The sequence below is a fragment of the Camelus dromedarius genome, chromosome 23 (assembly GCF_036321535.1).
Source record: "Camelus dromedarius isolate mCamDro1 chromosome 23, mCamDro1.pat, whole genome shotgun sequence".
NCBI lineage: Eukaryota > Metazoa > Chordata > Mammalia > Artiodactyla > Camelidae > Camelus > Camelus dromedarius.
In genome coordinates, this window is record NC_087458.1 from 15660142 (window position 1) to 15674617 (window position 14476).

At 44.1% G+C, this 14476-nt stretch overlaps 1 protein-coding gene across 1 annotated transcript in view; it reads left to right on the forward strand.

Moving 5' to 3' along the window:
* Positions 1–3543: 3543 nt before the first annotated feature.
* MPZL1 (myelin protein zero like 1) overlaps positions 3544–14476 on the forward strand; it is a 57345-nt gene continuing 46412 nt past the window's right edge. The window contains exon 1 of the mRNA XM_031435843.2: positions 3544–3782. Within this exon, the coding sequence (XP_031291703.2) occupies positions 3692–3782 (91 nt within the window). The 5' untranslated portion in view covers positions 3544–3691. The remainder of the gene's footprint in view (positions 3783–14476) is intronic.

Consider the following 14476-nt stretch of genomic DNA (forward strand, 5'->3'; position numbering starts at 1 on the left):
AGGAAGATAGAAAACCTTGAGGAATATTTTATCCTGGTAGCAGTGAATAAAGAAGCCTGGTGATATATCCTTCTCCTATACAATGAATCCTAAAGACCCCATTACTCATATTCCCCCCAAATCAGTGCCTCTAAGCCCAGAGACACCAAAGACACTACAAATCTAATTTTCAGATTTTCAAAAATTCCCTTTCAAAAATGCAACCCCTTTCCCAGATTAAGACATTCTCTCTGTAGAAATGTTAGTGAAACTGATTTAGCTCCAGGTAAATCTTTCTCAGTGTGACCTGAAATTCATCTTTGACTCTTTATCTGATATTCATCAAATCTCAGTGTTCCTTGAATGGCTTGCTATCGCCACCCTCAGATCACAGCATTCCCGTTTTCCTCTGGCCACAGATCTTAAGAGACAAAGAGGGAGAGAACGCCAGTTAGAGCACAGGAGGTGGAAGAGCATGCTTCCACAATCACAAAGATGTTTGAAATGCTGGTGCTGGCCACCCTTTGCCTACTTCTAGAAAATTCCAGCTCTAGAAAATTCTTCCCATATATATTTGCCAGTACTAGCTGCTCCTGGGTGCCCCTCATCTGGTCTCCTTTAAGAGACAACGTAAAACCCTGAGATGTTCCAAAGGCAAACCCCTCCTTATCAGTGCCTTTATTGCGCGCTGCATGGAGCAGGACGTCTGTGAGATAACTAGTAGACAGGACTCTGCACATGATTTTCCTTATTACTAACTCTGTGGGGCAAATTCTCCTCAAGGAGCCCATTTCTTTCGGAAGCAACAGCCCATTAAAAAGGACACCCCTTTGGAGGAGGGGAGGGTATATAGCTTATGCTTAGCATGCACCAGGTGCTGGGTTCAATCCCCAGTACCTCCACTAATGAAAATAATAATTAAATTAAATTTAAAAAGACCTTCCTCACCTGATTCTGAGAGTGTTGTCTGAGCTGGAAAGAGCAGATATCTGGAAGAGGAGGAGGCTTGGTGAGTGATACCTGCAGGCTCACCACAGTGATTGAAATCCAAAGGGTTTGTTGGTTTGCTTGTTTTCCATGTACTATCTCTACAGAAGGATCAGAAACTGCCATGCCAGGACTATGGCTAAAACACCATTGCAAGACTTTTTTTTTCTTTGTAATGTCTCTAAATTAATTGAATAAACATTCATTCATCTGTTCATTCAGCATTTATTCAGCATCTACTATTGCTTATTGTGAAAACACTTTGCTTCCACAGCTGTCTCTGGTTCCACGTTGGCCCTTCGGTTGCTTTCCTGGGCTCTAGACCTCGATATCTAACTGCCTTCTGATTGACCGTCTGGGTATTCTCAGCACTGTAAGCTGTGTCCAAGGCCCAGCTCATCAGCTTTCCTCAAAGACCAGGTTCTCTTACTGGGTTTTTAGTCTTAGTTAACTGGTAGCATTTTTCTCCACTTGCCACTAGAAACCGTAAGTCACATCTGTCTTTGAGGATTCTTTTCTCTTGAATAGACTTCCCATCCAGGTTATAGGCAGTCCCGGCATTCTTTTCCTGAAATGCTTCTCCAATCCTTGCCTTCCTCGCCACCATCACTGCCAATGCCTTCAGTCGTGCTCTCTTCACTTCTTGTCTGTTGCAGGGGTCACCCTTTTAAAACACAGATCTGAACTTATCACTTCCCTTTCATCACCCCCCCCCCCCCGCCACTGCCTACAGAATAAAGACAACCAAGGCGCTTCAAAGTACGACCACAGCGTCAGCTGGCCGGTTGGCTCAGCTGGTTAGAGCGTGGTGCTAGAATATGACCACAGCCTCCTTTTCCAGCATTCTCTTTCCCCTCTTTCCCTCACTCCCCTGAAGTTCCAAGCCACACAGGATAAACCCACTATTCTTTGCACCTGGTATTGCTTTCCTGTTTTTGAGTTTGTTTTCCTGTTTCTCTGTGGTGAGCCTTTACTCATCCTTTAAAATCCACCTCAAACACTACATCCTTTGTGCATCTTTTCCAGACACCGTTTTGGCCAGTGGTTCTCAGAAGAGGGAGGTATGTGCATTGGGGTATATCACAGTCAGAGGAGAAGCTTTTAACCTTACATGTGTCTTTGAGAATCACTGTGCCTGTTGGCTTTAAGTTTCTTCTTTACTCAACCTTCTCTTCCAGCACTGAAAAAATTTTTGTTTGGTACTGGCTTGCTACACTGGTGGACTCTGTGCTTCTTGAGCATAAAGTCTAAGTATTTGTACCTACAGCACATAGTAGTTTCTCATTTAGTGCATTTGTATTCTTTTCAACCTATGACAGTCCAGAAATACTTCATAAGGATCTTACTGAGAGAGAAATAAGGCAAAATGGTTCTGTTTTTGTTTGTTTGTTTGTTTGTTTGTTTGTTTGTTTGTTTGTTTGTTTGTTTTTAGTTTTCTCTCACTAGTGCTAATTATGAGTTTGCTGTACTGCAAGGCAAGCAGGCTAAAACAGCAGAAATATCAGGAAGGGCGTTGATGAGACTGACTTTAGACAAAACTCTGAAATGAGGGGCTGCATTTGGGCTCTCTCACCAAGCTCTTCCCCCCACTCTCCTGTCTAATACTTGTTTCCTTCTCTCACACTATTGATTAGACTCCCACCTAAATTTTTCCTTTTCACTTCTTTTTTGTGGGCCATTCTCATGAGGACCCTTCCAAACACTTTCCAGTATTTACTGGGCAACCAGTAAGTGGCAGACACTGTTCTGGGCCAAGGAAACCAGGTTGAGTGGGCTCAGCCACGGCACTTGAGAGTCAGCGTGGGGAACTTGCCCTAGCCCAATTTATATTGATAAATGGAGACACAGTTTGTTTACATAAGCAAAACAAACAAAACCACATTCATTTGTGCTCCAGGTAGGAGGAAAGAGTTCCCAGTTCCCAACCATTCTTAAACCAAAAGAAGGGGCTCCTAGGAGATTCAGACAAGATGGAGACTTCTTTCTAAACTAGTAGATGTCTCAAATTGCAACACGTAAATTACCTGGTCCAGTCAAAGGACAGGCCTTGAAGACAGGGCAAGGGGGGTGATGGGTTCTATCCGGACGACTGAATCCGAAGCCTCTCCTCGTCCTACCCATCTCTTAATATTACTATTCTTTAAAATTTTGTAAACGACCTTCTTTTTCTTTAGGTGAGGCTCAGAGAAACCGAGAAGAGCGGAAACAGAAGCGAGGACAGACCAGGCAAAGCCCTGCGGTTAGGAAAGAAAATGAAGAGATCTGGGGAATTGGGCCCTTAGAGATGCAGAGGAGACACTGGCAGGCAGTCAGGCGGCCCGGGACAGACAGGCGGACGGCCACGCAGGCAGGCTGAGGGCTTGGCAGCAGTAGACTCGGACCTCCCGGGACCCGGGCCTCCAGCGCCAGGATAAGGAGCCTGGGTGGGACCGAGAAGGCGGGGCCTTGCTTGGAGAAAGGGAATGATGGACTGTCGGTGCCTTCCAATCGCGTCCCTTAAAGGGTGCGGGGCAGGCCAATGAGCGGACAGCAGAGGCCGGCGCGGGGCCCAGGCCAGGGCGGAGGGCGGGCGGGCAGCGGCTGGGGCCGCCAGCGGGGAGCGCGGCGTGGAGGTGCCAGCGGACGCGGTCGGCGGCGAGTCCGGAGACCCCAGCTCCAAGGCGAGCTAACCGCAGTGGGGACCGGGGCCCAGGGGCGCGGCGGCTGCGGCTGCAGCGGGAGGACGATGGCAGCGCCCACCGGGGCCGGGGCACTGATTGCGGCTCCAGACCGCAGGCGCTGGCAGTGGTCGGTGCTGGCGGCGGCGCTCGGGCTCTGTGAGTGATGCCGGGCCGGGGCGGGGGCGGGGGCGGGGGCGGCGGGGGCTCCGGGGCCGGGTCGCGGGGCCTGCGCGTGCGGGGCGCCGAGGTGGGGAGGGGGCGCGGCCTGCGCGCTCTGGGGCCGGGGGACCTGAGCCAGCGGGCGGGGAGCAGTGGCCCCCCGAAGGGCTGGGTAGGCGCGGAGCCTCTTTCTTCTTCTTGGAAGGCTGCGTGTGGAGGAGACCGGGAGAGCTCCCTACATTGCTCCTTCGTGGGGGGCTTCCTGGGGAGTGGGGCCAGCAAGCGGCGGCTTTGCACCCTCGCCGAGTCGCCTCCCTTCTCCGCCTCCCTTCTCCGCATGGTGACTCTTGGTCGCCCAGGCCCGACTGGGATTCCGGTTCAGGAACCCAGGCTTCTGGCGTATTCCACCTTTGGGAGGTGGCGGAAGGTTGCAGGTTTTTCATCGGTAGGGCCTTTGTTGTTTGTTTCCCTGTTTTAAGCGAATGTTTTCTTTTACCTTGTAAATTAAATTTTACTGCTTTCCAACCCATTTTTTAAAGCGTCCGAAGTAGAAGCGTCCCGAGTCTCATTTGCCTCGTCCCTGTAGGCTGCACAGCACCAAGAAGAAATCTACATTGCTTCTGCAGAGAGGGGGGAATTCCACTGAAATGACCTGGCTTAAAAGAGTTTGATCAAATCCCATGATAACTCCAGACATAGTCACCATGGTTTGGCAAGACGTAGGCCATTAACACGTTGCCTTTTAAAAGGCGCATTTTTCTTTTTTCCAAAAAAAAAAAAAAAAAAATTCACTTTTTTTGTTGTTGTTGCCAGATTACGTGAGTGAGATATAAAGTAAATCTGAGGCTGGATTGATTGACCTGGATGAGTCGTTTTAGGGCCATCTGCAGTAGTGTCTGCCACAGGACTTTTTTTTGTATTGTTGTTCAGAGTACTTGTTGCTGCCTCAGAATGTGGTTAAGAAATGGTTATAAGGAGGGCCAGCTCCTAAGAAACCACGGAGACTTGCTCATCTCTTTTGTTTTGCAGAATGTCAGTTGCATCACAGTGTCTGAACATGAGTAAACTCAGTAATTTCTTCCATGGAAAAGTCCTTAGTGTAGTGTTTGGAACCAGGAAAAATATCATTTAATGAATGATTCCAGGAACTATAAAGTATACATGTAAAAGTTCCCCCCCACCCTCTGGAGGTTGACAGATAAAGATATATACTTTGTATATATAAGACAGTCTGTTCTGTATCTCTTCTAAGGGGAAAAAAAAAAGATTGAAAGTGTGGAAGTTTTTTGTTGGTTATGGTGGTAATATTCATGTTTTAGGTGAACAAGGAGGAAATAGCTTAAAACTAAGACTTATCAGAAATCTGTGTTCAGACAGAATTATTATGCATGAGAGGCAGACGTTGATTTTACTGAGGCAGAAGCAGTCAGAGTAATCTTAAACTCAGGGTATTAAAAAGTTGGAGAACTGAAAAACTAAGTATTAGTGGATACTAATATAAAAAGATCAGCAGAATAACATCTATACCCACCTTGGACACACCTAGCTCTTCATTAATGAAAGATGAACACTGTTACGTGAGAAGTCACAGCTGATGTTATTGGTTCATTTTGGAAGACTATGGAATATTTCTTATGGCCAAGTTACCTTTCCTTGTCATGGATACTATACATAGCAATTCATATTTTACAGAAAGCCTTCTTGAGTTTGATCCAGATACAGTTATTCAGCAAACATTTGTTAAGCATTTTTGAAGTATTAAACACCAGAAGTATTCTAGAAAGGACCTGGCCTCACATAATTTACAGTTCAGTGGGAGAAACACAGTGTGGTAAGTAATGTAAGAAGTCTTTCATGAATGGTTTGCTGTCAGAGCATTAAGGAGAGTCATCTTTAGACAGAAGGTCAGGCTCCTGGAGAAAGAGATGCTTAAGCTGAGTAGGCACTGGGGGAGGAAACAGTATATGCAGAGTCGTGAATGAACCTGTTGGTAGGTCTGTGTGGTAGGAGGTTGGAGTGTATAGGAGAGATGGTGGGAGTTGAGGCAGGAGAGCCAGCCAGAGATACTAACTCACAAAGGACCTTGTGTGCCATTCATAGGTCTGGATTTTATCCTAAGGGCTGTGGGGAGCCTGTGAAGGATTCCTCTGTCTATTGAGATGCGAAGGGTGGGTTAGAATGATGTGAGGCTGAAGAAAGCAGAGGGCTGTTGTAATAAACCAGAGAAAGATGATGAAGACCTGAGTTAAAGGAGTGGGATGTGAAGAGATGATATAACTAGGAGCTCTTTAGAAAGTAAATTTGATAGGGCTTGAAAATTTAAAAGAAAAAATTTTTTTAGGGGGGGGAGGTAATTAGGTTTGTTTGTTTGTTCGTTTTGTAATGGAGGTACTGGGGGTTGAAGCCAGGATCTCATGCATGCTAAGCATGCGTTCTATTGAGCTATACCCTCCCCCACCCCAGGGCTTGGAAATTGATTTGATATGGGCTTGAAAGAGCAGAGTGTAAGATGATCCTGAGGTTTTGGGCTTGGGAAGGGGGTTCATATTTTTGGTAAGTGGGGCTTTTCACAGATGAAGACTATCGGATGAGGGAATTGGAGTGTCAAAGGAAGAGGGTGATGAAGTTACTTCTGGAAATGTTGAGTTTAAGATGCTGCTAAGACATCTCAATAGAAATGGGCAGAAGACAGTGGGGTAGATGGTTCTAGAGGTAAGGAGAAAGTTCTGGTTGGAAATACAGATTTGGGAGGCTTTATGTGGTTAGTAGTTAAAGCTATGGATTACCTGGATGAAGTCACCAGGGAGAGTGTATTGAAGAAAATAGAAGAAAGCCAAGGACAGAGTCTCGGGGTTTACAAACCTGAGAAGAACCTGATGAGTGTGGTGTCTTGGAAACCAAAAGGAAATGGTTAACAGTGTCAGATGAAGAAAGAGTGAATGCAGGAAGAATTACTGAATTTGGCAATTGGAACATCTTTGATAACACTTAGGTAGGAATGAACACAAGATACATGAAGAATAAATCCCAGTAATTTATATCACCCATTTCAGTGAATGGCCCCATCATCTGTCTCATGGCTCAACCCAAGACCTAAGATTTCCTCCCTATCCGTCCTCCACATCCAGTCAGTTCTCCCATCTTCAGCGTACGACTGGAACGCACACTGTTTTTCTGTCAGTGGTCGCACCCTGCATTTTAGTCACACTCACTGTCTTTTCTTGCCTTATGTTAGTGATACCGCCAGAGCCTCCCAGCTGGACTCCCCATTTTCTCCTCTTGCCTCTTTCTAATCCATTCTTCATGCAACAGCAAGAATGATTTTTATAAAAATGCAAATCAGATCATACCGCTTTCTTGTTCAGAATTCTTTCATGGTTTCCCGTTGTGCTCTGAATGACGTCCCCACGGCCTGTAGTTCTCTGTGGGATGTAGCTTCTGCCTACCTCTCTGACTTCACTTTGTGCCACGCACTCCCTTGCTCACTGCTTTCAAGCCACCCTGCCATCTTTCTGCTCTTTGACTCCCATTCCCACCCCAGGTCCTTTGCACTTGCTGTTCCTGCTGCCTGGTGTGCTCTTTCCCCAGAACTGGCCAGCACTGTCTCCTTTTCATCTGTGAGGCCCTGGCATAAATGTCACTTCCTCAGAGAGGCCTTCTCCAACCTTCCTGTCCAGAGGAGTCCCCTGTTACCATTTCTTGGCCCTTTGTTTATATCCTTATTGTGGTTTTTCACTATTTGGTTCTTTTTCTCTTTTTCCCTCTACTAGAATCCAGAACAGAGATAGTGTTTGTCTTGTTTATAGAGGTATCCCTTGTGCTTAGTGTTGTAGCTATGATAGATACCATTAAATGTGTATTAAATGGCACTGAGGCATAGGCATGTCTTGATGACCCTTTATTAGTAGTTTACAACATGTTGTTAGGATTTAGCCTGGTACATAGTACATATCAAATAAATGTTTGTTGAAAGAAAGAGTATTTTTTTCCAACTGTGATTTTTATGCCCTGTCTGATAATTTTCATGCTTTTAGTACCGTTTCATATTTCTTCAGAAATGTATGGAATGAGTTAACACTTGTCAACCACTTTAAAGGCTATAGTTTTGGAATCACTATTTATATATTTAAATTATTTTATCATGTTTCTTGTAGCATCTAAGTGTTTTATCATTAAAGCTTTTCCATTTTTTGATTTTTGACCAAATTTTGACTTGAGACACTATTCCTGTAGTTGAAAGACCACAAATCCCATTACCAATTCCCTCACTTATACATATTTCCTAGTTGGGATAATAAAACAAAAACTTAGTCTTTTTTTTTTTTTTTAAATATTCTACCACTTGTTTTTTAACCTTAACTCCAGGATATTTACTCGCTTTAAAAGCTGCCAAAAGAGAAATAAAGACAAAGATTAAGTGAAAGAGGGATATATGATGTGAAAAGTACACAAAATGTAAATTTGTGTTTTCACAAAGTCTTATTATTCACTTATTCAACTAAATGAACACCCACTGGGTGCCAGGCACTATTTTAAGTACCACAAATGCATCAGGGAGGCTAGAATCTCTAGTTTGAGGTGTCAGATCAGACAGGGCGCACATACTCACATAAATAATGAATACCAAAGGACAGATTAAATTCCTGACAGTCATCGCATCTAAGATAATATGGTTTGTCTTTTATGAAAATTTGCAGTAAAAAAAAAAGAATACTATTGGCATTACAAAATAGATGTTTTTAAAACTTAAAAGATAAGTGGGATTTCGTTAATGGTTGCTCTCCTGTTGAGTTTTTAAGATGTGATTTAATTGGGAAAAACTTGATATACACATTTTTTTTTTTTTGAAATATGGCTGCCTCCCCTCCATCTAGTAAATGGTGGTAAAACCTGGTAAGTTTTTCTCGCATTCCTTTCTGTTGCCACTGAAGCTGATTTAGTGAAGCTACAATCACATTTCTCCTGAATGTTTAGAATCTGTTGTGTTTTTATTGAAGTTGTGTCTTTTATCTGAGAATTTTAATTCTCTGTATAGGACATGCATCTTAAGTGTACCTAAACCTTAGAAAGACTTTAATCTTGCTTTCTAAGACCATTGCTGTCATTTTTAAAAAGAAAATAAATGGTTGGCTTTGGCATGGAGTTCACTATAGATTAGTTTGGTCTTTACCCCCCATCAAAGGAAATTTAATTATTAGAAGAACTAGAAGCATTGACTGAGGTTTCAAGTGTCACGTGGCTCTGGGTCTTGGTCCCTCAGGGTGGTGAGACATGAAGCCTTTCTGTATCTGGGGTGATGTTCCTTTCTTCCTTTTCCACTCTTCCTTTGCCAAGTACTTGACATTAGCAATGCCCTAGAGTCCAGACCTTGGAATTTTGGAAAAGTCCTTGAAATTTTGGCTGCTAAGAAGGCAAAGGTCAATTGGCTTTGTGACCATCTGTAGGGCCTAAATTGAGAAATTGTAATTGTCTCCTGGGACCTTTATATCTTTGCCCTTAAACCTCCTTATTTATTCATTATCTTTCTGAATGCATGTGGCAGCTGTAATTTTTTATTCATTTATGATTTTCCCTTGGTCCCATTAAGCCTTTATCCAAGAACAGAAGGATGATGCATTGATAAGTTCTCCTTCAGTAATTTGTTCTTTCTTTTTTTTTTTTTTTCTTCTGAACACTTGAGAAATTATGATCCTTTGTAATACCTCTGGTCGGCTGTCTGGGCCTGTAGATTTTCTAACAACTGTGATACGTTGTATGTACCCAGTACTTAGGTTTGCCTAATTGGGGTTGGGAATGCAGCATGCCTTTGCTGAGCCTGAGCAATATTTACTCTTGTAGATAAGATTGGCCCGTAGAATGAAATCCATGACTTAGGCTTGTTAGTATTGTGCTGTAACCAACCGAACAAATGTTGATGAATTTGCAATGAACATTTTCTGTGCTAGGACTCTGATGGTCTACTTTGGGGTCTGGAGAGTTTGTTATGTGCAATTTAAAACCATTTCTGAAGTGTGTTTATCAAAATTAAGAAATTTTCTTCTCTTCAGAAATTAAAGAGCCCAGTGTAGAGTTATATAAATTCAACATAATCCTGTGCTTCTTCCAGATAACACTGGAAAAGATAAGGTGCTCTGTTCGAGACTAAGGTTCAGTGAGAACTTATATGACCTTGTGCCAGGCAGTCTCTTCCTGTTACTCTCCAGTCATGTGCAGGTTGTAATTGCCATATGCCTTCCTCTAAAGGGTGTTGCTAGGAAACATAAGTAAAGGATTCAGGTTCCCAAGAGAAAAATGTGTTAAAATTCAAATATTTGAAATCTCCTAAATAGCTAAGAAGAGCAGAGAGAAAGTGAGTGAGTAGTTATGAGAAATTTTAAGTTAATTAACTCATATCTGTCTATGTATAGATTTTATTTATATATAATATATATATATCTTTCTCTCTTCTGCCAGGTATAACTTAGAAGGTTGGACATGAAACTAGGTTCATGTTATTTTTGTTCTGACCTCATTTATTGAGTGCTTACCATGTGCCAAGCCTTTGCTAAGCAATTTATATGCATTATCTCATCTGCTCCTTACAACTCTGTGTGATAATTATTATTTATATTCGTTTGACAGATGAGGAACTAAGAATCAGACAGGTTGTGTCACTTGTGCAAGGTCACATAGCTAATATATGGTCGAGTTGGGACTCAAAACTCCAAAGCATTTATTTCAACCACTCTGTATTATTACAGAATTTCTCCTTCAAAGTCTCTGACTTTGCAGGAGATGTTTGCAGGGAGTCCTTTAACTGTCCCAGGGCATCCACCGATGTCCTCCCCTCTGTGGTCGTGTTTGTGCCAAGAACCCCGATGCCTTGATGCTGCCCACTCCAGTGTAGAGGGACGAAGCTACCGTGCAGAAGCCATCATCGCCAACAGTGCAGAACCACGCTCTGACTGCTCCTCAGGGATTGTCAGTGGTATGGTTCTTGTAGGTTCCCCTCACTCTGATTCTGCTCCCTTGGGCTAGGACCCAGCACGCATCCATTTAACACAGTGTCTGACACCACACGAGCGAAGCTCAGGAGGGTTCCTTGTCCCTCATCAAGAAGCACTGCCCGAGCCACCGAGCCTTACCTCTTCCCTTGGGCTGAGTTCCTCCCTGGAGCTGTGCAGATCCCTCTGCAGTTAGATTCCTCGCAGGCTTGCCCTACGGGAGGCCCAAACAGGCTCAGGGTGTTGAAACCAGAGGCTGCTCACCGGCGCCTTTCCCTGGCCCCTCTACCCCGCTGGCAACAGTTCTGTGGCCCTGCTGCCTCCATGAGCAGGAGTCCCAGCCCTTGTCTCATGACGAATGGGGACTTTTCAGTCTTGATCACTTTCAGCTGCTTGGAATTTCTTTTTCTTTCCCCCCAGTGACTGCAAGTGTAGAAGAGCCCCAGTAAAGCTTGTGGAACTTTATACACTAGAAAAATTAGAGGATGTTTTAATTAGAAGCAGAAGTGATGCAGATTTGCAATCAGGCTCCAGTATGTGGATTTCAGAACGGAAAATGCTGAGGGTTAATTTCTCATGTCAAGTTAAATGTCCACAGTCTCTTATCAGCACTTCCCAGATCCCCAAAGCTCTGAAAACTGAAAATTTTCCTGAGTTCTATACAGACTTTTTTGGCTGCAAAATTTGACCTCAACTACCAATGAGAGACGATTTTCAGTCGTGATCCACTTGGTGAGACAAATCATATGTTTCAGCACAGAAATACTGATGTGTTTGATAACGAGATGCTGCCCTAGGCCCAGGTGGGGTGGCTGATGAAATACAGTGTGTACGTTGTATTGATTTTCTAAAATCTGAAAAATTCCACCTTCTGAAGTACATCTCATACCTAAAGCCGATGGCTTGCCACTTGAATTCCTTCGTTCAGATTCTTTTCTTAATTTATGCTGGTTTGGACCCGGCCTCCCCTTTATTCAAGGGGTTCTGGGTCTGTAAACTGGCTCAAGTCTGGGAGTTGATTGAGGCGATGTGACTTTGTTTCTATATTCACGTTAGACTTTCGTTCAATTGACCTTGAACTTCTCTGCTTCTCCAGATCAAGTAAGAGTTTAGCAGGCTGCACGGCTGTGTCATTTCCAGGAACGCTGCAGGGCTCTGAGTCAGACTGTTCTGATTGCTGCTTTCGCTCTGCCATCTATGGTAGTAACCATACCTGCCTTGCCTTTGGCGATTGAGTGCTGCCACTTCCCGCTGCTACTCCAGGACCCACTTATGTCCCTGCATTTAGGAAGCACTGCCTCGGTGTTAGCGGTGCCCACTGTGAGTTCTGGCCTACAGAGAAGAGTGGTCCAGGGCTCTAATGCATTTCTCACAGTGATGCTGAAAGACATGACCTTCCCAGGGTGGTGACAGATCCACGCTGACATTCCAATCTCCCCGAGCCTTCGAATCCCTTCCGCTCCATAAAACCAAGGCAGGCTGGCATTTCAGGCTAACTTACTGTGAGCCACTTTTGGTCCATGTTTTAGCCAAGGAATCCAAAACAAGCTGTTAGAGCTCCTTCTAACTCCCCGAGTTGCAGCGGTAAACGTGAAATCTCTGTCTAATGGGCTCATCTCAGTCAGTTTGGCCCGATTCAACTTTGTTCCTTCCACCAGTATCTCACACGCTTTATGTCCATTCCACACATATTCCCTGGGTTTCTGTTTGTATAAATTAGAAAAATCAAGTAGTTCTTTTGCTGTGTAGTGCATGTCCTCATGGGTCACACTATACCTGTAGGGGCCTTCTGTGACTTGAGTCTAGTGATGAGTCCAGAAGCAAAGAGGAGTGGGGGGATGGTCCTCAGGAGAATCAGCCTGTCTCTCAGGGCAGCTGCCTCAGTGAGGCATCAAGCTTTCCTTAGGCACAACAGGGTTATCTCCTCAGACTGGGGTCTGCTTTTATTGGCAGAGAAGACTCACTGTTACTAGGAGCTCAGAGTCCCCCAGCTTCATCAGAGTCTTCCCCCCGGGTCCCTGTTCGTGTGAAGTCAATGCCCTTACTTTGTGAAGTCTGGGATTCATTTTGCTCTGTAATTCAGCCACTCTCAGGATGAGGTCCTGGGTTCAGTTTTCAACAGTCTCAGCTCTGTGGCTGTAGGAGGTAAGGGTCCCTTTCAGGGTAAACATAGAAATTTTTTGGTCATTTATGAACATTTGAGCTGGGCATTCGAATCCCTGAGCTCATCCTTTGCTTTCTTCACTTTGTCTAGTGACATTAGGAGCAATTGGCCAGTATCATTATACTCATTAGTTGAACAGAATGTTCAAAGGTATTACCTACATGGTCATCCAGACCTTGCCTTTTGTCAGTGTTTGGTTAGGAGAATCCAGTGGTGATGTTTTGCATGTCTCTATGGCCACATCACGCCATGGATTATTAGTGCGTACTTTACTACTGGAATTTGAGTCATTAGTGTCTTTAAACCAAATCAGATGAGAGACCAATTCCAGAAGCCCCAGAATCAATTCAGAAAACTCATCCTTAAGAGTCTGTTCTTCTAGAACCACTCTTGGTACCAAAATCTGTATAGAAACAGAACCAGCAGGATGGATGGATGGATGGGTGGATGGATAGATATTTTAAGGAAATGACACACACAGCGGTGGAAGCTTGATAAATCTAAAATCTGTGGGGTAGGCTGGCAGGCTGGAAATTCAGGGAAGTAGTGTAGTTGGAGTCCAAATCCAATCTGCTGGTAGAATTCTTTCTCAGGGAGGTCAGTCTTTGTTTTTTTAAGACCTGCAGCTGATTGGATGAGGCCCACCTGCATTATGGAGGATAATCTGCTTTACTCAGTCTGCCAGCTTCAATGGTAATCTCATCCAAAAAAACACCTTCATAGAAACATCCACGGTAATCTTTGACCAGAGATTATTGGTCCAGCTGGTGGTCCAGCCAAATTGACACTTAAAATTAACCACCACACCAGTAGTGAGTTATAAAAGATAAGGCATAGGTGGAAATCTCAAATTGTTGATTTCCCCTGTTCACGAGTGGTTCTTTTCCTTGCCGTCTCTATTCTGGCACTTGCTAGTCACACCTCATGCCAGCATTACCTGACTTCTGCCTCCTCTCACCTATTTGACGCTTTGCTAAAGGCCACCTGATTTGCCAAACCAACTGACCTATGAAAGGTCTTTTCATTCTGGCCTTCTTTCCTTCCTCGACATTGTTAACCACCCTGGTCTTCTTTTATCTTTGTGATCTTACTTTGATTCTCATCTCTCTTCCCTGTCTGCTCCAAGAATCCCGTGTCTGGGGCTGTGCCCCAACATTGATTTTCCATAGATTCTGCTCTCAGCCCTCTGCTTGTCTCATCATGTTCTCATCTTTGGTGATCTCATCCAATTTTGTCCTTTTTACTACAATTCATATCTGGCAGATACAGGCGTTTGATAAGGATTTATTAAATAAATGGTGACTTCCAAATAAATCTCCAGTGCTCTGCAGTGCAGACTTTTACCCACTCTCCACGTCCATTTGAATGTCCAGAGGCACCTCAAATTTTTATGTTCAAAACTTAACTCCATATATCTCTCCTTTCCAAACTGTGTCTCCGCGTCACTCCACTGGCCATTGTTCTCATTGTTTCTCCCTGTCCCATTTGCCTTTCCCTCGAACACCCAAGATAGATGCGCTTCCTTTCCCTCACCCCACCTCCAT